This window comes from Dermacentor variabilis, chromosome 10 (assembly GCF_050947875.1).
Source record: "Dermacentor variabilis isolate Ectoservices chromosome 10, ASM5094787v1, whole genome shotgun sequence".
In the NCBI taxonomy this organism is placed as follows: domain Eukaryota; kingdom Metazoa; phylum Arthropoda; class Arachnida; order Ixodida; family Ixodidae; genus Dermacentor; species Dermacentor variabilis.
In genome coordinates this window covers 39,782,102-39,803,395 of record NC_134577.1, presented here as the reverse complement: position 1 = coordinate 39,803,395, position 21,294 = coordinate 39,782,102, and the positions used below count along the sequence as shown (strand labels likewise).

At 45.9% G+C, this 21,294-nt stretch overlaps 2 protein-coding genes across 2 annotated transcripts in view; one reads left to right on the top strand and one right to left on the bottom strand.

Moving 5' to 3' along the window:
* The window catches only part of LOC142560368 (uncharacterized), a 43,792-nt gene extending 22,512 nt beyond the window's left edge, over positions 1-21,280 (bottom strand). Inside the window, exons 1-3 of the mRNA XM_075672414.1 lie at positions 19,221-21,280; positions 17,936-18,184; positions 2,999-3,182 (exon numbers count right to left, since the gene is read on the bottom strand). Coding sequence (XP_075528529.1) covers positions 2,999-3,182; positions 17,936-18,184; positions 19,221-20,813 — 2,026 coding nt within the window. The 5' untranslated portion in view covers positions 20,814-21,280. The remainder of the gene's footprint in view (positions 1-2,998; positions 3,183-17,935; positions 18,185-19,220) is intronic.
* On the top strand, positions 6,985-10,702 carry LOC142560367 (uncharacterized). Its single transcript, XM_075672413.1, has 2 exons — positions 6,985-7,292; positions 7,477-10,702. Exons 1-2 carry the CDS (start codon positions 7,140-7,142, stop codon positions 8,074-8,076), a joined length of 753 nt encoding a protein of 250 aa, XP_075528528.1. The 5' UTR covers positions 6,985-7,139; the 3' UTR covers positions 8,077-10,702.
* Positions 21,281-21,294: the final 14 nt, after the last annotated feature.

Below are 21,294 nucleotides of genomic sequence, written 5' to 3'. Positions count from 1 at the left end.
AATACCTTGAAATTCATAACACAACAATGTACAAGTGCAAAATTAAAAAAAAAATGGAAGTATGGCCTTCAGTATCTCTTCTAGTAATATACTATTTACTCTCAAATTTCCAAAAACAGAGTTTGGAAAGAATAGGAAAGAATAATACTTTATAAGTATGTACTTGAAGCTAAACATTGACAGAATTACCTGTCTGGTTGGGAAAATTGATTTGAAGTTTGAGAGTGACTCGAACAAAAGTGAATTTTATTAGCCTGACATTTCAGAATCCATTCGGCTCCTTCTTCAGGGGGTATTCTTCGGGGGTGGCGGTGTGCAGCGTTTAAAAGGTCCTTCGTAAAAAAGGAGGGGAGAGCGCAAAAGGTCAGGAGACACTTGAGCGGGAACCTTTTCTTAACAGACAGCAAGGGCCAAAATGGCGGCAGGGCTGCGGCAGTGCTGGTCGGCTGGGGGCAGCTTGACCCACGGGAATGCCATTGAAGTGGGACAGTGGGGGGGGGGGGGGGGAGGAGTAGCGAATACGTTTTGGTGCTGGTGACCTAGAACAGGGATCTACCTGGCTGGACATCCTTTTTCCTTTCTTTCGTCATGTCGCCAAGGCCATGGATGTACGCAGAGGGTAGGTTGCCTTTCACGCAGTTCATATTACCCGGTGTATTCTGAGTCATGACTCCAGTAGCAGCCTTTTTCAAGAGTTCATCTCTGTTTGAAGGATTTGGGTTTCTTGGAAAGCAATTTTGTGGTCGGCGCCTTCAGAATGTCTGGCGATGGCGCTGTGTATTTGGCTGAATGTTCAGACGTCATTCTCATGTTGTCTGATTCTTTCTTTTAGATTTTTGGTTTCCCCTGTGTATGTCACCGGACAGTCGGAACAGCTGATTTTACAGACGACGGCTTGAGCTTCTTCTTTTGGTCTTTTGGTTTAGGGAGGAGGATATTCAAAGTGTTTATCAGTTTATGCGCTACTTTGAGGCCTTCTTTTTTCAATATTCAGCTGAGAGCTTCACTGGCACCTTTTACATATGGGATGGACACAAGTTTCCGGGCTAGGGGGAAGTCAACGGTTGAAGGTCCCATAGTTTCTTTTTTTTTGTCGGGTCGGCTTTTGAGTGAAGTCCTTTGTGTAGCCATTTCTTTTAAGTTAGTTGAGAACCATTCTCCTTTATTTCTTTTGATCTGACACCAATGAGCGATGAGTTTCGGCTCTTTTGAATAAAGACTTCACAACAGACACCTTGTAGTTTGCTAGATGGTTGGATTTGAAGTGAAGGTAGCAGACTGTGTGGGCTGGCTTGCGGCAAACTGAAAATTTTAGAATGCCATCTGTTTGTGTAACTTGTAAATTTAGGAATGGGAGTGATCCATTCTGTTTGTGCCCATACGTGAACTGTATATCCGGGTCTGTGGAATTTAAGTGGCTCTGCAGGTTTTCAAAATGCCTCGTCTTTGCGATGCAGAAGCAATCGTCCATGTACCCGAGGAAAACTTTTGGCTTTGGGGAAAGGTACTCGGAACTCTTTCCTCAATATTGTCCATAGTCAAGTTAGCCATGGTAACAGAAATTGAGGCCTCATGGGAGTTCCTTTCACCTGCCTGTAGTAGCTGCCTCGGAAGGTGAAGTAGGTATTTGACAGGTACAGCTCGAGAAGACGGCAGAACCTCCTTGGCTGTAGACAAGATCTGCCGGCAAACCACGAGGTGCCTGTTGTAAATTCTTTGTTCAAAAGAACCGAAACTCATTGCTCGTGGGAATCAGACCAAAAGAAAGAAAGGAGAACAGTTCTCAACGAACTTAGAAGGAATGGCTACACAAAGGCCTTCATTCAAAAAACCACCCAAAAACAAAAAAGAAGAAACAAACTATGGGACCTTCAACTGTTCACTTTCCCCATAGCCCGGAAGTGAGTGTCCATCCCATATGTCAATGGTACCAGCGAAGCTTTCAGCCAAATATTGAAAAAAGAAGGCCTCAAAGTCATGCACAAATCGATAAAAACTTTTAATATCCTCCTCCCTAAACCAAAAGACTGTGCCCCAAAAGAAAAAGTTCAAGGCATCATCTACAAGATCAGCTGTGCAGACTGTCTGGCGACGTACATCGGGGAAACCAAAATATAAAAGAATCAGACAACATGAGAATGATGTCAGAACATTCGACCGAGTATGCAGTGCCGTCACCGAACATTCTGATAACACTGACCACAAAATTGGTTTTAAGACACCCAAGTCCTGAAAATAGAGGCGAACTCGCGAAAAAGGCTGCTACTGGAGTCGTGGCACATTCAGAATACAGTGGGTAATATAAACCATGTGAAGGCCAACCTACCCTCTGGGTATATCCATGGCCTTGGCAACATGACCGGCCGACATGACATATCTGGCTGGGCATGAGAATGCCCAGCCAGATAGATTCCCACTTTAGGTCACCAACACCAAAACATGTGCGCTCCCCCCCTCTCCCCGCTTCAACAGCATTCCCGTGGGTCAAGCGGCCCCCAGCATCACTCATCCCAGGTAACCAGCACCGCTGCCACCCTCCCACCCTTTCGCCCCTTGCCGTCTGTAAAGAAAAGGTCCCCAGTCAAGTGCCTCCCGATCTTCCGCGCTCTCCCCTCCTTTTTTACGAAGGACCTTTTAAAAGCTGCACACCGCCACCCCAGAAGACTACCCCCTGAAGAAGGAGCCAAATGGGCTCTGAAACGTCGGGCTAATAAAATTCACTTATTTGGTTGGAGTCACTTTCAAAGTCCTAATCCTTTACCAGTATGTGTGTCAATATGCTGCTCATTTGTTACCAATTTAGCCAAAATGAAATTTCGTGGCAGTTGGCCTTGAATCTACCCCTCTGCTTAGACGTAATACTCATCCTGTCTCTTTCCTCCATTTCTATGTCATATCTTGCACCAGATTTTTGTAATATATCCACTTGTTCTTGCTAATCCACGTTAGGGAGATGAGTCAATGAGCAGTCCAATAGTAGTGAGAAATGATGACTCACGGGGGGCTGAGACTTTGATCACCTCGAGAACTTCAGAAGTGGAGCAGGGAAACTTGCGCATGCTTTCCCGCAACACAAGCTTGTCACCATCCAGGTACGGATTCAAGCACAACATGCCTTTATAGCCTGCGTAGCGAATTTGGATGGCCGACGGCTCGTCCACAATGCCTAACTTCTGGCAAACCTGAGGACAAAGCGACAGTACATTGTTAAAATCTAGCAGTCCAACAGTTTTTGTGTGAATAAATAAGTGCAGTGAACTGTAAAAGTTTACAGACCCTGGGATCTGACAAAACATGGAATTTCTGAGCAGTTTGTGACTGTAGCCAGTAAAACCAGACACCATTATGTTGTTTGAATATACTGGTACAGGCAAGAAATCCAAGTTGCGTTCCAATGCTGTGGCAGTACAGTTCACGCCCTTTACAACGAATCCAAATGCGACCTACTTTCAAATATGACAACCAATTTTTCTCACTTGGTTTGGTTTCCCATATTATCAGTGCAAGAAATTCCGCTTTTCATGGACCTGGCTACAAAAGACAATCAGGTACAACGGACAAATAATGGGGAAAATTTTGCCTAGATGGCGTAAATACAAAGTACTCTGCTGCAGCAATGCATGCATCAGCAGTGAATCGCACACAACTATTTCCAGCCACTCACAGAATGTGCAAAAATGCATTTTTTCTTAAGAAGTGAACACACTAGCGGCAAGCTTCCTGCAACAGCCAACAAAGACTTCTCGCGTCAATGATGCTAGTGGCTTATCGCCATACATCACTGTTCGCTCAGTGATGAGCAAGTGACAAGGGTGCCACTGGGCCTAACTAGCTTAGCTTCAAAGCCATGCGGCCCCTCAAAGGCAATGACCGATGATCGCAAAATGCATCATTATGATAATTTTTTATTTCTGATTTTCTGATTGCAACGATTTGCACACAAAAAACAACAACAATAGGCTGCTATTGGCAGCATCCAGAGTGTGCAACGCATGATGAAGTTGAGCCGTCTCGCATGCAGTGTAGCAGCAGCCAAACGCTAGCTTGAAGTTAAACTTGCCTCAAATGGCAGTTCTCATTCACTGTCATTCCTGCCTATCCGTTATTTATCTATTTATTTCAACTTCAATGCTTCCATCAGTTTCATTCTAGCCTTCGGGAAAAACAGTGATCTATGCAAATGTTTTGACACTTTACAACATAACGCGGCCCTAATTTTGGATAGCACTTACTTTGGATATAATGAACCTTTACAGCTACATTATTACAGTTCGCTGTAAGGAGTGTCAATTGTATTCAACTTACTCTCAGATCCTGTGTATAAACTTTTAAGGATGGCCTATAAATCGCAAGGTAGTGGCACGGCCAGAAATTTATTTCTGGCTATGCCACTGAAATTCACCCTGGAAATTCGCCCCATCTCCCTCTCTCTCTCAATACATACATAATTCAAAAGTTGATGCACTTCTTGAAAAGCAATGGTTATTGCCAATGTTTTGGCTGGAGACCGACCTTTCTCGAGACAAGCAGATTAATGTATTCTTAACATTGAACAGCTTCACCTGTATTGAGAAAGGTTGGTCTTAAGCCGAAACATCGACAAAAAACAGTTGTTTTTCAAGAAGTGCATGAACTTTTCAATTACAACCTTGCGGAAACCACAGATACCTCCACCTTGAAGTTATATACAGGGTGTTTCACACGACTTGAACCAAGGATCTGAAAAAAGTAGCTAGCGGCAGCTGAATGAAACCAATGGCATATGGTTTGCCATCATGTGGCACTCCTTAGAGCATTTTTTATATTCCGCTTAATTACATCATTAACTCAGATCAATTATGTGAAAATGTTTAATATTCACTTTGGGGCCAAGTGTGTTTCACTGAGGGGGTTCCAGAAACGGCCGATCCAAGCTTTCGTGGCAACGTACATCCTGCGTGGTGATTTTTTTATGGGTTTAAAGGAAGCCCGTGAAATATGCAATAAAACCCTGTGAATGCGCTTGTGCACTATCGTATTGCTGCGCTCTCAACCCTGCGTAGAGCTTATCGCTGATGAGGAACGACAGCGCTTCCTTTCCGTGTGCCACCGCCAAAAATGCTGACGCTCTGTGAAGTTGATGCCTAGAGCCGTGGCTGCTGACTTTGCCATGGTCCGCGCACACAGTTTTTTCGCAAAAAGCAGGGTTGAGAGCGCTGCAATACAACAGCGCAGGAGCGCAGTCACATAGTTTTATTTTATATTTTGCAGGCTTTCTCTAACCGAAAAAAAAAAAATCATCACGCCGCATAGTACATTGCCACAAAAATTTGGATCGGTCGTTTATGAATCCCCTCTACAACGCAACGAAACGCAGCTGGCCCTAAAGTGAATATATAAAGTGAATATAAATTAGCGCTCACTATGTTTTCCGTTTCCTTTGATTACCCCTACCTCCTTCCTTTTTTGCTCTTTCTGAGCTGCGCTACAAGCCTAAAACAGTCATGACATACCAACATGCCCAAACTGCCACACTTTTGAATATTAAAAATTTTTCATAATTCATCTAAGTAAATTTACTAATTGAGTTGAACATAAAAAATGCCCTAAGGAGCTCCACATGACGGCAAACCATATGCCATTGGTTTCATTCCACTGTGGCTAACCACTTTTTTAATATCCTTGGTTCAAGTAAAACCCCCTGTGTACTGGTGTTTCGGCGAACACTTTAAAAAATATTAAAGGGTTGCCTGTGGCAGATTTCACAATTATAGCTCATGAGCTGGTCTAATGAGTGAAGCAAACATTGCATAAGAGAATAAAATACATAATCAACTAATTAACAAATATTCACTAATGAAGTTTTCAGCTATTTATCGTATGGCCCATATTGCAATTTAGAAATTATAGCCATGGAGTTTGTAAGGTGGATTCACTTGAAACGAATTCTCAGGATGTGTGGGGATGCGCGACTCACGCGCAAGATATCTTGTTTTCCCCCATCTCCTGCAATCCCGCTTCGCCGCGTGGCCTGCGTGATGCCCGCGGCGGTCGATGTGGTTGAAGCGCAGCGCGAGAGATGGCGCGAGTGTTGCGCTGTTACCGGCGGGGTTACTTGGGTGCGGGAGCGGAAGGCGCTCTCTCTTTGGGTTCGGGAAGCAAGCGGGACGGACGTGCCGCGCGTGCGGCAACCCATGCATGCTTCTGCGAGACCGTCTCGCGTGGCCGCCTTGGAATGCGCCACCATTCGCGTGACAGTACGCGCGAACGACCAGGCGTTGGGATCCAGCATGGGACGAACATATTCGCTCGCTATGCGGTCGCGGTAAATCGGACTTCTAGATTTGTCGCGCGCCCATCGGCATGTTTTGTGGATAGCAACTCGGCTAGCAGGCATTGATCAATAAAAGGTGCAATAAATGCCCTTGTGATTGTTTGCACTACTGTGTTGTCGTTCCTTTGTCCCAAGAGTACGGGAGGAGAAGCCCACATCTGGCTGCCCAACGTGGGACTCTTGGGGCATCGGACGATAGTTTTAATAGTTTTGCTTCGTTCGAGACCTTTGTTTGAACCGAAGCGTAGGCCTAGCGTCGGCGGCGTGCTTTCTTGAGCGAGGTGATGGTGGCTGTAGTGTGTTTGAACATGTCAACATGCTAAGCCTTTTCGCAAGTGTTTTTTTTAATCACATTCGTCAGTACGAGAGCCACGCGTGGTCTGCATCCTGGGAGGGCGAGGCGGAGCAGTGGCAAGCCTGAAGCGAGTGAGTACGGAAGCCTCGTGGGTGGTCCGAATTTCTTATGTAAACAGCTTCTTCTATCTCTTTGATTCGGATGAAGTCGCGGCTCTGGGAGCCGGTGGCCGCGGGCCACGGGTGCCACTACGGGCTGACTCAAAGCCACCTAGAAAAAAATGTAAGGCCACCGCATCACCTCCTCTCCCCTGTCAATACGTCACGAGAGTCGGATGGTAGCGGTGGATGGGGGAGCGCTGCGTTTCTAGAACGCGGCGCGCGTTCTGAAAACAAATTTTCTCCGTGGCTTCAACGCTAGAGCGGCGACGCGTAGAGCATTTGCTTGGTGGCTTTGGTGGGGCATGCTGCACCGTAAACGCGATTGCTTTTCTTCGATTGTGCGTGGTTCGTCGTACACGGAAGCGCAACGATGCTTGGCTGTTGTTGCGCACCAAACTGCAAGTCCAATTATGACGGAGGACAAAGTGTCCGAGTGCACAAGTTCCCATCTGACCGAGCCACTCGGGAAGCATGGACGAGAGCAGTTCCTCGGAAGGACTTCTCGCCAACGAAGTACACAGTGGTAAGTATTTCTTCTCTCTATTGTTATTCTGGGTTTCCAGACGAATAGGTTTCGTCAGGATAGTGCGCAATGCATTCGTGCACGCGTGCACAATAGATGGGCCTCTGCACCTGTCGACGCGCTTGTAAATTCAACATTTTCGTCGAGCTTCATACCTGTAACGGCTTATTATTTTTTTTTTCAGCTCTGTGAAAAGCATTTCTTGCCATCGGATTACTTGAAGACGACATCTTACACGGACGTCAAGACAGGAAAAGTGGTCGAAGTTGCCATGAAAAACATCCGTCTGAAGAAAACTGCAGTTCCGAGCTTGTTTCCCACTTGCCCTGCCTATTTATCGCGTCCGCAAGTGTGCGTTCGAGAAGCGCCGGCTGCCAAAAGAGCGCGCTTGGAAGCCACATATTTGCAAAAAGCAATAATGCTTTCTCAGCAAACCCAAGCAGAAGAGGACGCCAAAAATCTGGTTGGTAGCTTTGCGGACTTGCTGAAGGCCTTGCCAAGCTTTCAGTGTTCGGACTTCTGGACAGTTTTGCACAAGGGCTCCAAGGTTTTCTTTTTGGACTTGTCACTTCAATCTGCTCCTGCAGTCCGTACTTCGGTGATCGTGTCCACAGACCTGCGCGTCGAAGTATTTTTTGGTGAAACGGGTGTGAGGAAGTGTGGTGATGTTTTAGTTCCTGAAAAGCTGTGTGACTTGAGAGATTTGAAAAGTGTGTTACACATGATCGAACAGACACGTAAGATATCAGCACTGAGCGTTCTGAAAAGGCCCGTCATCTACTGACATTGGTTTTGACATTGCTAGAGGAAGTAAGTGGAAAACATTTCGCATGCGAGTTGCAAGAATGGCATTTGGAAGTGCTTAAATTCTTGAAGAGTCAAGTTGATCTTGTTTTGAATGATGCTGGCCGATATCCCCCCGATTTATTGGTTTTTGCTAGCCTTTTGTTCACAATTTCACCTCATGCATATAGATTCCTGAGAAGTTCGATGAAGCTTAAGATGCCGCATCCTGATACGATCAGAAGACTGTGTTCATCGTACGATGTACGTCCTGAAACGGAGCAGCAAGAATGTAGCTTTCTTTCCTATGCAAAGCGTATTGTAAGCACATATAAAGAGCATGAAATGACTGTAACGTTATGATTGATGAGATTCACCTTCAATCATTTTTTGATTACAAAGCTGGGTTGGTTACTGGTGCTGCGGTAAATTCATCGACTGCAGCAAAAACTGCCCACGTATTTATGATACAGAGCCTGCTTTCTTCAAACAAGGATGTTGTACACATCCTTCCTGTGGCACAAATCGATGCTCAGGCGCTGCACGACTTCCTTCGGAAGATTGTTCTTGATCTAGAGGCATCTGGTTTTAGAATAATCGCAGTGATCTCGGACAATAACTCCATAAACAGAAAAGCCATGTCCTACTTCGCTAAGCCGGCAAGTGGCAGCATTGTTTACCAGCATCCTGCTGACCCATCACGACCCCTGTTTTTTGTGGGGGACCCAGTTCACATATAAAGTGTATAAGAAATAACTGGCTGAATCAAAGAAATATTGGCAAATGCATGTACTTTCCTGAACCGAAGAGTGATGAGGCTGAACCAAAGATACAGCATCTTTCAAGGTATTATGCCAGCTGCACGAAGCTGAAAAGCATGAGCTCTTGAAGCTAGCACCAACGCTCACTTTGAAGGCACTGAACCCCTCAAACATGGAACGGCAGAACGTTAAACTGGTCTTAAAGATTTTTAACTCATCTACTGTTGCTGCTCTCAGTGTTGCAACGTTCCAGCATGCAAAGGAAACCTCTCAATATGTCGACACAATTTTGACTTGGTGGAACATTGTTAACGTCAAGACGCCAAGAAAAGGACAGCGGTTGCGAGATCAATTGCAAGGTCCAATAGTTTCATCGTCATGTCCTCAACTAGAATTCTTAGAGAGAATAGTTCAATGGCTTGATCACTGGAGAAGCCTCGAACATGACAATGGCCGCTTGACACGTGAAACGCACATAGCTTTCAGCCACACTACCCAGGCCTTGCACGAACTTGCCATATACTCTCTCAAAGAGCTTCATTTCGAGTATGTTCTTTTCGGCAAATTTCAAACTGATAGCTTAGAGGATCGCTTTGGAAAGTACCGGCAATTGTCTGGTGCCAATTGCCATGTGTCTATAAGGCAGATATATGAATCTGAAAACAAATTGCGTTTGCAGAAGGTTCTGGACCTGCCAGATTTGGACATTCTACTACCACCGAGCGCGAACACGTTGGAGACAAGTGTACATTCAGGAAACGGCCAGTTTCAAGTCACTGTGACCGACTCCGACATTGAGAAAAATATGTCAAGGCTACCGGCACTAACCTATGTTGCCGGCTATTGTGCCCATGCAGCTCTAAAAAAGCTGACATGCGCATCTTGCAGTGAAAGCCTTGTGATGCAAGATGTTGATCTAGATGACCCTGAGAATGCATTAATCACGAAGATGACAAGGGGTGGCCTGAAGTTTCCACGAGCAGTTGTAGTTAATGCTGTACTCTCTACTGAAATTATATTGGACAAGCTCAGGACACCAGAATATGCCGTACGATTTTTCAGCCTTCCTAGGCAGAAAGATACTCTTGTCGGCCTTGTGTTCGCTACCCTTCATGACTTTGAGGATGTCGATGTGTGTGAATTCGGTCATCCTGCACAGGAGGTAATGGGGCATGTTGTAAGTGCTGCAGCGAATACACTGCTGAACAACTTGTGCCACACAGAAAACTACAAATTACGCAACGCCAAGAACGACCGAAAATTGCAGACCTTGAAGGCCTGAGATGTTTCTCATTATTTATTTTTTATTCATGAAGCTCTGTTTTGTTGAACATCTACGTATGTTTGTGTTGACAGAACCCTTGTAAAAAGAAACCTGTGGCGTAGCTAGGACTTATTTGCCTACATTATCAAAATTTAAACCCTGCATTTTGGCCAATTCAAATGTTATTTGAGTGTATTGTGCTACCTGTTTATGATTCGAACTCTCCATGCTACCGCAATACATTAATTGCATGTTTTCCTTTAGGACTGAGAGTAGGCCTCTCGTTTTTTACTTACTTGTCACCATTATCTCAGTGTTTTATGAAGACCAATAAGGCCTGCAAACAAGGCGGGTGGAAATAAAATAACCACAAGAAATGGTACAACAAAGACGGAAGCTTATTCTATTTGAGAATTAGTTGTGCGTGACCCTATAATGATAAAATTTTCACAATAAAATTAACCTCGATATTCGTGTGTCTAGCGAGGACTGTTTTATGCAATGCAAGAGTGAGAATGATAATTGTATATGGAAGATTTAAAATGTTTGTTTCTGAATGCAGTTCTTATCATTTGTGAATAAAGTATATTCTGTGTCTTCAATATGCAGTTTTCCTCTTTCTTTCGTTCTGTCTAAAGTTGAGTGACTAAGCAGCATGCAGTTTGCTTGTCTTAGTCCCGACCAAACATCACAAGCACAATAAGGTATGAAAGAATGCTGCTTTCTATGGTGGTGTTGACTGCGGTGAACCAGCGGCTCCCCCTTATTTTTTGCGTCAGCTATAAGTGTCTTGCTTTGGAAACGAAGCATCTGAATTTATAGGTTGCTGTCACTTTAAGGACAGCACTAATTTTCTCATGCCATAGTATCCGCGACGCCGCAAAAAGACACACTGCAAGCGCAACAAACCTAGGCGTGGAGACGCTGACGGCGTCGACTGTCCAGCCCATCCGACTAGCGTGACGTCACACCGGCATGCGGAGGCCTTACATTTTTTTCTAGGTGGCTTTGGCTGACTGGTATTGCGGCCTGGCACCGGGCGCTCCGACACCGTCTAGGAGGGTGGGCGACGTCAACTCGGATGCTGTGTGCACCGAGCGGAGTAGGACCACCTCACAGAGCTGACGTCTCTTCGCGGCTGCCGTTTTGCGCTCATTTTAGGTGTTGTTTTTGGATGCCGGTTGTTGTCAGGGTAGCGACGCTTTAGGCCTAAGGCTTTACGAAGCTGCCTGTCGCACGTGGAGGGACACAACCTGGTGAACCGTGGCGTTGAGGTGTTGCAATTTGCTTCCCTCATTCTATTTAGCCTCGCACGAATTGAAATTACTCGTTCGACTCAAGGAAGCGAGATTCGTTCACGTGAACTTAACATCTGAGTAGCTGCCCGATCTTTGCTAGCCGAGTTGAACATCGTACCACATGGGTGATGCGCATGCAGCCTTCCTCTCCCTTGCACTACGTTAGTGTTTGCCGAGTGTATTGAGTGTACGCAGTGTGAACGGAGTCACCCCTGGTCTGCCGTCACCTGCACATCGTCTGCGCTGCTGCCCCGGACTACGATTGAGCCATCCCGGGCGATGGTGATGCTGTGGCCAGTTCGGCGCAGCGACTTCGGCGGCCTCTTGCATCCAGCTCACAACCCTCGGCGGCGGACAACAGAGCCGGCGGTCACTGACAGCTACGGCGGCTCTTGCCAGCAGGGTGCGTCGGCGCGAGCGACGCTTGCTCGTACCGACTACTGCGTCGTCGTCTCCGGAGTCCTGACCTGGGATCGTGCCGTCGAGTCCGCAAAGCTGCTGCTGTGACCGGCGGACGCCAGCGGTGCACCCAAGGACAATGTCGGCTCGCATGCTATGGACAGCGTGGACATTTCCTCGGCGCGGCCACTGTTTAATGTTCTACCTTGTTCGCGAAGCACAGTTTGATGTTAGACCGCGTCACATGTTTTGCCGGAATATGTAGTGATTTAAGGTTGGGGGGATGTGGGGATGTGGGGATGCGCGACTCACGCGCGTCCCCAGATATCGTTTTCCCCCATCTCCTGCAATCCCGCTTCGCCGCGTGGCCTGCGTGATGCCCGCGGCGGTCGATGTGGTTGAAGCGCAGCGCGAGAGATGGCGCGAGTGTTGCGCTGTTACCGGCGGGGTTACTTGGGTGCGGGAGCGGAAGGCGCTCTCTCTTTGGGTTCGGGAAGCAAGCGGGACGGACGTGCCGTGCCGCGCATGCGCCAACCCATGCTTCTGCGAGACCGTCTCGCGTGGCCGCCTTGGAATGCGCCACCATTCGCGTAACAGTACGCGCGAACGACCAGGCGTTGGGATCCAGCATGGGGCGAACATATTCGCTCGCTATGCGGTCGCGGTAAGTCGGACTTCTAGATTTGTCGCGCGCCCATCGGCATGTTTTGTGGATAGCAACTCGGCTAGCAGGCATTGATCTATGAAAGGTGCAATAAATGCCCTTGTGATTGTTTGCACTACTGTATTGTCGTTCCTTTGTCCCAAGAGTACGATGTGAGAGATCCCACAGATGACACCAGTTTCGATATATTAAATCCCGAGCTTCGCAGAGAAATGCATTGGCGCTTCAGTTACTTTTGTGCTTCAATGCATAAAATGACGTTTTGTTAAAGGGGACCTGAACCACTTTTTATCGAAGTGGAGAAAGACATTTGAAGTGAAGATAGCCTATTCCAGAACCACTTTGCCACAAAAAGTACTTCAATGCGTTCAGCATAAGCGGAGCTATCGGCAATCAAACAGGGCCTCAGCTGTGCTCTCCTTCCTCCTCGAATGCCTTGCACTGCGAAGGCTACGGCGGAGACGTCACCGTGGTGCGCAGCTCAAATTTCCGATTTGGTGCCTATGCTGTGCTAAACGTAAGCCAAACGCGGCTGTCCTCAGAGAGCCGCAGTGCACTTAGCCCCTGCACTCGTGGCGGTGGCCGCGGTGCAGCCAAGCGCAGTGACCAATAGCAGCCGCGTGTTGGAGTGTGCTTTATGACGAAATAAAGCACACAGAAAAGAGCGACGAGCATGGGGTTTTTGAAACGAGAGCGTTTGAGAAAATGGTGACTTCGTGCTTCGCTTGCGAGCTCCACGGACCGCGTACGACGGCAGAACTTGGCTGAGATGTTCACAACAGCGTATGCTACCTGCGGACTATGATTTTTCACCAAGCCCGAGGGGTGGTTCAGGGCCCCTGTAAGAAACTGCATAAGAAATTATGAAAAGAAATGACTGCATAAGAAAGAGGGCGGGTACTATTTTGCAATTCTCCTATTACTCAATCGTGCTTTCGGCTTGCGGGCATGCTATATTCTTCTACATTCGCAATACAGGAACGAACCTTTGCACTAGAACTTTCACAGTATTATATAATGCAAGTTTCACTCACTTTCGGTGACCTGCTGTCCGACTTGTTTAAGAGATTTTTTAAGAGAACTTGCAATCGTGGTATTATATAGTCCCCGTAATGCAATGCATATTATTATTTGTTATGTTATTGTTATTTGTTATTTATTATGTTGGGGGGGGGGGGATGGGCTCTCAGGAGCGAGCAGCATGTGTCACAACAGGGTAAGTGACCCTCACCTAGGTGAATGGCCACAACCGTGTGATGTCAATGAATTGGGCAGTGGTGAGACACTCTCCCTATGTCCATAATTTTTCACCACCTTCATTCTTGACACCTTTCATGTGTATCGTCAAATCTTGTACATGTCTGCTGTCCGACTTGTTTGAAGAGATTTTTTGAACAGAACTTGCGATCATGGTATTATATAGTCCTCGTTACGCAATGCATATCATTATTTGATCCCACTCGCTAACTGATGAGGCAGATTATTTACATAATGAAAGTTAGAGGCAAGGGAAAGAAAAAAGGGAGAGGGTGTTGGGGAGTGGCTTATTATGTGTTTCCTAAACACATGGATGGAAGCAGTTAAGGGAGTTTTGGAGCTGCTCTGGGAGCAGGAATTGTTTGTTTTGGAGCATGGTAGGTGACGCTCACATGAGTGAAATAGAGACAAACCACAAAAGATGTTTTTTATTTGATTTTGCAACACACTATTAGGTTACAGTGAATCAGTTCTGTGGAAGCCCGCGAGATACAGGAAAGTTCACTAAAGGGAACAAATGTCATCCACAGAACAAAAGAAACCCATTTGCATTCCTCAGAAATGACTATTAAGTTACATATTGAACATGCCGACTAAATGTGGCCAAGAAAAGAGAAATAACCAAGAGATTTATGCGAACAGCACCCATTTATGTTGATAGGCTTTTGTTAATATGAGTTTTTTTTTCTTTGTGCACAAGCAACTAATATTTAAGTTTAATTAGCTAACCTTATTTACCTCACTTACTGGAAAAGGATATTGGATAATGCAAATCCTAGGTTGACTTAAATTCACTTATCGCTCATGTTTCAACATTCTCCACAACTTTTTCATTGACATTTCATCGATTAGGTAAATTTATAAAGTCAGCTAATTAGACGTATTTGTGCACAATGAACAGGAAATACTGACTGCGACAACCATGAACAGCACCCATCAACATACAGTGAACGCCAGTCTCGTAATGCCCTCAGTTATTTTTTAAAATTCTTAGTGGCATTCAGTTGGCATATCAAAGTAGCACTTAATAAATGCAAAGTTACTTTGTTGGTCATTACATGTTTGCCAGCATTCCACATAACTTAGCGAGAAGAAAGAAAAAGAATAACTATGACATTTATGAAAAGAATAAAGGGAAAAGTGCTCAATGGCTTTGCGATCAACGTCACCGACCAATATCTCGCACAAGCTCGATTATTAGGGCTGCCCTATAAAGTCAATTGTAAAATGGCAACCGGTATTTTAAAAGCCGAACAATGCTTTCGTAAAATTTTCGGACTCAATCTGCACAAGTCGCATCGTGAACATCATTGCTGCGAATGCAATTTCTGTCGTTTGCATATTCTCAGACTCCTTCCGACCACCATACAGCCGCTATGGCAGACTAAAACTGAAACTTTACATCCTCAGCTCACATTTTGTGACCGCAAAAGTGTGATTTTGTATGGTGTGGTTGTGCAGAATGTAGAGTACGCAAAGTTACATGCGTTACAAAGTTACATTAACGTTACAAGCATGGTGTCTGCCATTAACCAATAGGGCGTACAAGCCAGCCTTAATATGTATAGCGACAGCCCATATGACTTGTTAATTTGGCTTTGTTTCCCGACTGCCCCATAAAAAGAGCACCAGTTCAAATCAACTCTACCTGGTCCGCATATTACACAGACGCAGATGACATATATAATGCATTCGCAATGCATTGTATAGCCCAAGTTATTTTCGTTTTCCTGTGAAAAACACACCCTCACTCCAAAGATGCGGACGCTGAAATGGATTGCTTTAGCTTGACTTGTAGGGCTAAATGATAGCGAACACATGGCTGTGTGACTGCCACTGAACACGAACATCCCACAAAGTTTAATGACTTCATTCAAAGTTATGTTTTGGCACAAGTTGGCATAGCTGAACGGTTTGGCGCAAGATGCTGCAATTGGCGCAGCATTTACATCCCTGTAGACAAGCAAGTAGCAAAATTTTCTGAATGCCTTTGTTCCACGCAGCGCAGTCGACGATTCACTCAAACTAGAAATGAGAAGCCCTTCGACGACATGAAGGCTTCGTGGGAGCAACAATGCCCCAAAGTTTTAAGCACGCGCACATCCAATCTTTCTCTGTCTGTGGAATTTTTAGCGCTGATCCACCCTCAACAGTTATGATTAACACGATCCGGAATGGGGTAGAGGCGTGCCTGGGGTGGGGCTGCAATGTTCTGTCTGCTACAGGTGCTGGGCAACACCTTTCTCCTACTTTTCTCTCTGAAAGTGACGCAACTGGCACAAGGAGTGCTGTCATAAAGATGTTGGTCCTAAACATTGGATTCAGGGGAGGGGAGGAGGAGCAGCTGCAAAAAATTTTTCTCATTGCCTTTCTGTTTTACACCTAAAACATGCTTGCAAGCAGCACATATTTCTGCAAGCAATAAAGTGAGGCTGAGCAACTACTATCCATGGAAAATCACATTAGCAGTGCACTTTGTGTGCACAACCAGTGACAGGCACAAAGCAAGGGCTCGTCGTTCTCCAGAAAACGACAAAGTCATCATTCTTTCGGCAAAGAAATATGTGTGGTTGCTTCACATAGTTCTTCGCATCCTTGTCAATAATACCCTACAATAAAGTTTTTCTTTCTCTTCGCTCGTGCAATCACTATGTGCCTGTCATTGGCATACGAACCTAACGGGAGCAGTGACGTGGTTGAACTTGTGTGTTAACTTCAAAAACGTCTCGACAACAGCCGTGAATGAAGCTAAGGCCTCCGAAAGTTTCTGTAATCTTACGAGATATGACAGCCTGTCATCTTGGGCATATTCATGTCCCCTGGCTGGTGTGTGCCCGGCACAGCTAGGAGGCAAAATGTATGAGTAAATTGCACTAATATTCACCATTTTAAATACTGTGATTACTGTGAATAGGCCCTCTGTAATTTCTTGCTCCCTACTCTGCGCTTTCTCTGTTCCCTCTTCATTGCACCATCCCTCCTTTCTGGCCAATGTGTCGGCCATCACCAGTGTGGCCAGCAAAGTTATCTTTCTTTCTTCCAACAAATGTAGTCACTTTTTCCACAATCAGACACAAGCTGATGCGGACGTGTAGTAAGTCGCACTTTTCGCTTATTTGTTCTGGGTGAACGGTGAAGGTGTTCGGTGTGTGTGCACAGGACAGGAAATAGCCCCCGTGACACCCACCCCCTCCCTTCAGACTGCCACTAGCCCTCGACTTCCTTTCACATTCAACCTTTCTCTTTCATCCATGTTGCTCTTTCTGAGCAGGCCTCCTGAAACTCTTTGTTCCGTGGGAAGGGGGGTGTTTCAACGCTTCAACTTCTCCTCCCCCTGGCCATGCCAGTGTCACAGGGTATCTAAAAGTTGCTCTAGAAGAGAATGCAGTGCTAGTGTCTACGCAGGTTTTCTCCAGTGCCAGTTGAACCAGCATGGAAAAAAACGAGAATTAGATGCACTGGCTTGGTTTGGATGATGGCATGAATCTGATGCGACAATGACTGCACAAATGCCCTCTCTATTGACAAAATTGCCGCAGCATATCGCCATAACATGCTCCATTATACATGGTGGATAAATTTTATACACAGAAATACCTCACATGCTGTCAAGTGCCATGAATTTGCAAGGTTGCGAGTTTGCTCATTGTCAACTTAAATATTAATTTCTCTGTTGACATTTGTGGGGCCTAGAGAAACACCAGACCAGTGAGTTTCTAACGTAAAGCTTACACATTCTTTTTTTTAATTATTATTCAGTGTAAAATAAAAAGAGCACAAAGTTTTGAGAACACCACATGACTAAGTGCCCACATGCTGCGATGGAGGCATTCTTCAATGAGCTCGGTGCCAAAGTGAACACACCATCTTTAGCCCCAGCACAGAGAGAGAGTTGTGGTAGTTCTGAACCAACCCTGCTCCCCCAAGGGCCCACATTTATAAAAATCCTCGTGTGTGAGCGTTTACTTATTGGCTGCTGTATGAGTGATGAGCACTCAGACAAGAGCAACTGAACTGATAGTGAGATGATCGCCATGGAGATGGCCAACCGTGAATGACAATTACGCAACAGAAGTTTCATGAATGTGGGCTCCAATTTTGATGGCAGTCTTGTTACAAATTGGGTGCGCCTAGTCGTAACATTCCAGAGTTTCCTCCATAAGAAGCACATAAGATGGGGCCCTATTGGAAAAGGGTATGGAACAGATGAGTCGTACCTTCCGGAGTAGCGATGTTGACATCATGCCAATTCCATCAGAGAAGACATATGGGTTTTTAGACACTGGGTGGCACCCTCCGACTTTGTCTGCTTCCGTGACAGCGCCAATGCCGAGGGGAACTTGTACAGATTCCTCGGTTGATGAGAAACATTGACCCATGCGAGCCATTTTCTTGGCGATACTGCCGATGTTGCTGAAGTCTCCCATCCATTTGCGAATGGCCTCAGGACACAGGCCTCGTGTGACCTACCAATGAAAGAGAGCAGATGCGAGTTCAACATATGGGCAGTATGTGTAAGACACTTCCTAACACATACGATACAGATGGTGCTATGTACAAGATCTTTGAGCCATTTGGCAAAATATGCAGTGAGTACACTCACAAAAGGAATGCCCAGCTGGTAATGAAACCTATACATACCTGCCAATCTGTGAAATTTTATATCTGTAAATATCCCGCAGGCATGAAAGCAAAAGGGGGAGGAGAGTGAACAGCTTGCATCTTTAAAGAGAAACTTTGGCCCAGGCAAATACCCTTTGAGGGATAGACACATACTTTTTGCCAGAACCAAAGGGTTAACCTTCATAAAGTTGCCTTGACCAAGAATTTTTTTCAATAAAAGCTTTACGTTTTTATTTTTGCAACTAGTGACAATCTAAACGTTAGCACGAAGTCGTCAGAAAATGCTTGTTAAACATTCACTTAAGCATCAAGAACCGGTTTAAATGGTTACACATACATACAAGTATTTGAGTATGTCTGTGAGCATAATTGTGTGTTCCAGGCTCTTCCTGAAAACAAGAAGGCTTTTAGGTTTGGCAATCGCTTAAACTGTGATAGAATTGCTCAATCCGAAAAAAGAAAGAAGAAAAAGGCACACTGGGTAATGTGAGATGCATTCGCAGGTAAATAAGACCAGAAGTAAAAATTACATTATATGCATGCCATCACCACTATGTTCACGTGCACGTTTGCATCACACAGTCATTATGTCATGGGCACAGCTAGACCATTGCTTCAACTATGAGAAACCGAAGCATTTTATGCAATTACCACCCATGACTGGTCATCACCATGGCAACTGTCTGGTTTTCATATTTTTTCGTTTCAGCAAAAAAAAAAAAAAGCAGTAAGCACGTGCCTAGTGATAGGCATGTGAATGAGAAATGCCAATGAGAAAAGAACATGCTTACGTAGAAGTTCTTTCACTAAACTGCAACCAAACATGAATAAGTAGTTTAGAGAATCTTCATGCAACATCTGCTAGTAGCAGCAACTTACCGTTGCATACAGCCAGACCCCATGGTCCCGTAGTTGACTACACGACGACGCCAGCAGTTTGAAATGTCGGCGGCCAATGTAGATGCCTCTGCGAAGTGCTCGCCCTACAATGACCTCCACGATTTCGTCCCTCTGTTGATGGAAGGCCAGGGAGTGGGAAAGTGGCCGGAGGTTATCGTCTCGAATAGTCACCCTCAAAGCAAACTCTGGCTCAAAGTGGCGCAGCACTCTATTCTCTTGGTGAACACACGGAGGCAGCAAATGGAGTCGAGATGGAAGCAAGAATATGCGCCGAACAAGACACGAACCGCGAGGTGCCGCTTGAGGCACAAAACTTTGGGAGGCCTTATGAAAAGCCTTTTTGATCGCTTCCAGAACAGTTACTATGTGTCTGGCCTCTATGTCTGCACTGACTGCAAACAAGGCCAGTTCAAGCAAGGCTTCATTCTGGGACGCTAGCTCCAGAAGAGTTTTTGAAAAGCTTTCAAGCAAGTCCTGCTGAGATAGGAGCACTAGCTGCGCCACAAGGTCACTGCTTTGCAGCATGAGGGCATAGAGGGCGTAGCAACAGCTGTACCCAACATGATCGGTTACATCCGACTCATACCATTTACGCATTTTCTCCATCTCAGGGCCAACTTCATGCACATTAACGGACGCGTACGCAAAAATTGTGTCACTGTCACACCTTCGGCTGAGGCGACCTAGGATTTGGCGTGCCTTAAACTTGTTACGGAGGCCAAGCACTAATACAAAGTTGGTTCCAAGCTTGGAAGACTGTATCACGCTGGTGCAGAAGCAACCAATCTCAATAGCTCGCTCGTACGAGAAATACTCGGGGTTGCGCGCGTTCGAAGTATTTCCGTCTTCTTCGGCAGCTCCATCTTGCTTCTGAGGTGCCGTCCTTTCCGACTTCTTGTAGATGAGTGGAAAAGTCGAAAGATGCAGGTAGACGTCTGTGGTGGCTGCATTGCCTTCGCGGTCGTCCACGATCACACGCCGTATATTTTCATACGGAATGTCCAGCTTGTAGGTGCTGTCTGGCTTGCTGCACTGACGTCCATGTTGCAACGTGAGGAAAATCCAAACAACTCGCACGTCATGCTTAAAAACACAGACCATTTTATAGCCTAGGCAGCTGCTAGGTCCTGGGCAGATGGTCGCGCACTGAGCAAACGAAGTCAAACCTTTAGATGCGCCAAAAGAAAGGAATGAGAGCTGAATGTTCCTTTCGCACGTCACAGAACCTCGCTGGAAACCGTCTTTGCGATCGGGAGCAAGCCACTGCAGAAGACGCGGCGGCCCTTCCAGTCGTCCGTCCAGGCACCAGTGTCTAGTGAACTTAAAGTAATGTTGCTCAAGCTTGGCAGATGAAATGCTGCAATCCAGCAGTACAACGCAGACAGTTTGGTAAATGGGATCACCGTATGTGCCATTGTAGAACTTTGTGGGGTCAGATACGTCCACTCGAGATGCAGGTGCGTATGACTGAAAGAACTGCTGGCAACGCCTTACGTAGAGACCAGTGTCATGCTTCGGATCAGGAGTCCACAGGGCCGTGAAAGTTAGGGTGTTACTTGCACAGCTGGGCATGTCTGCGATTTCCTCCTCCTTTGGTAGTTTGAAAGCTCGAAGACGGTCACGTCGTTACGCTAAGCACACAGCTTAAATTTCAGGTAGCTGGCTCCATCGAGCGCTTGAGTGAAATCATGAAATCAAACGCCCAAAGCAATCCGCGTCTCGTAACCACTAAGTTTGGTGCTTACAACTTTCACTTGGCACGAATGTAAACCAGCAGCTACTGAAAAGCTGTGCCGCTGCACCGAAGTTCTTTTTGGCAAATCCAACAACCTCGTAACTGTAGGGTAACGCAAGGTGCACACAGTCAATTCTTAGATAACGAAACTAAACACCCTCGACTACCGCTGCTATGGTGGTTGCGATGGCTCTTGCAATGGTTCTTGTTGTGCCGCTCTTGTTTCACGTGACAGCTAGCCACCGTATGACAGCGCAAGCCAAGGCCAAAGCCGTCAAAGCGGCCGAATGAACATCATCAACATGCAAAGCAAGCCGT

Coding starts and splice junctions, on each gene's coding strand:
- LOC142560367 (XM_075672413.1), top strand. CDS start 7,140: ATGCTTGGCTGTTGTTGCGCACCAAACTGCAAGTCCAATTATGACGGA. Junction 7,293..7,476: donor CGCCAACGAAGTACACAGTG/GTAAGTATTTCT, acceptor TTTTTTTTTCAG/CTCTGTGAAAAGCATTTCTT.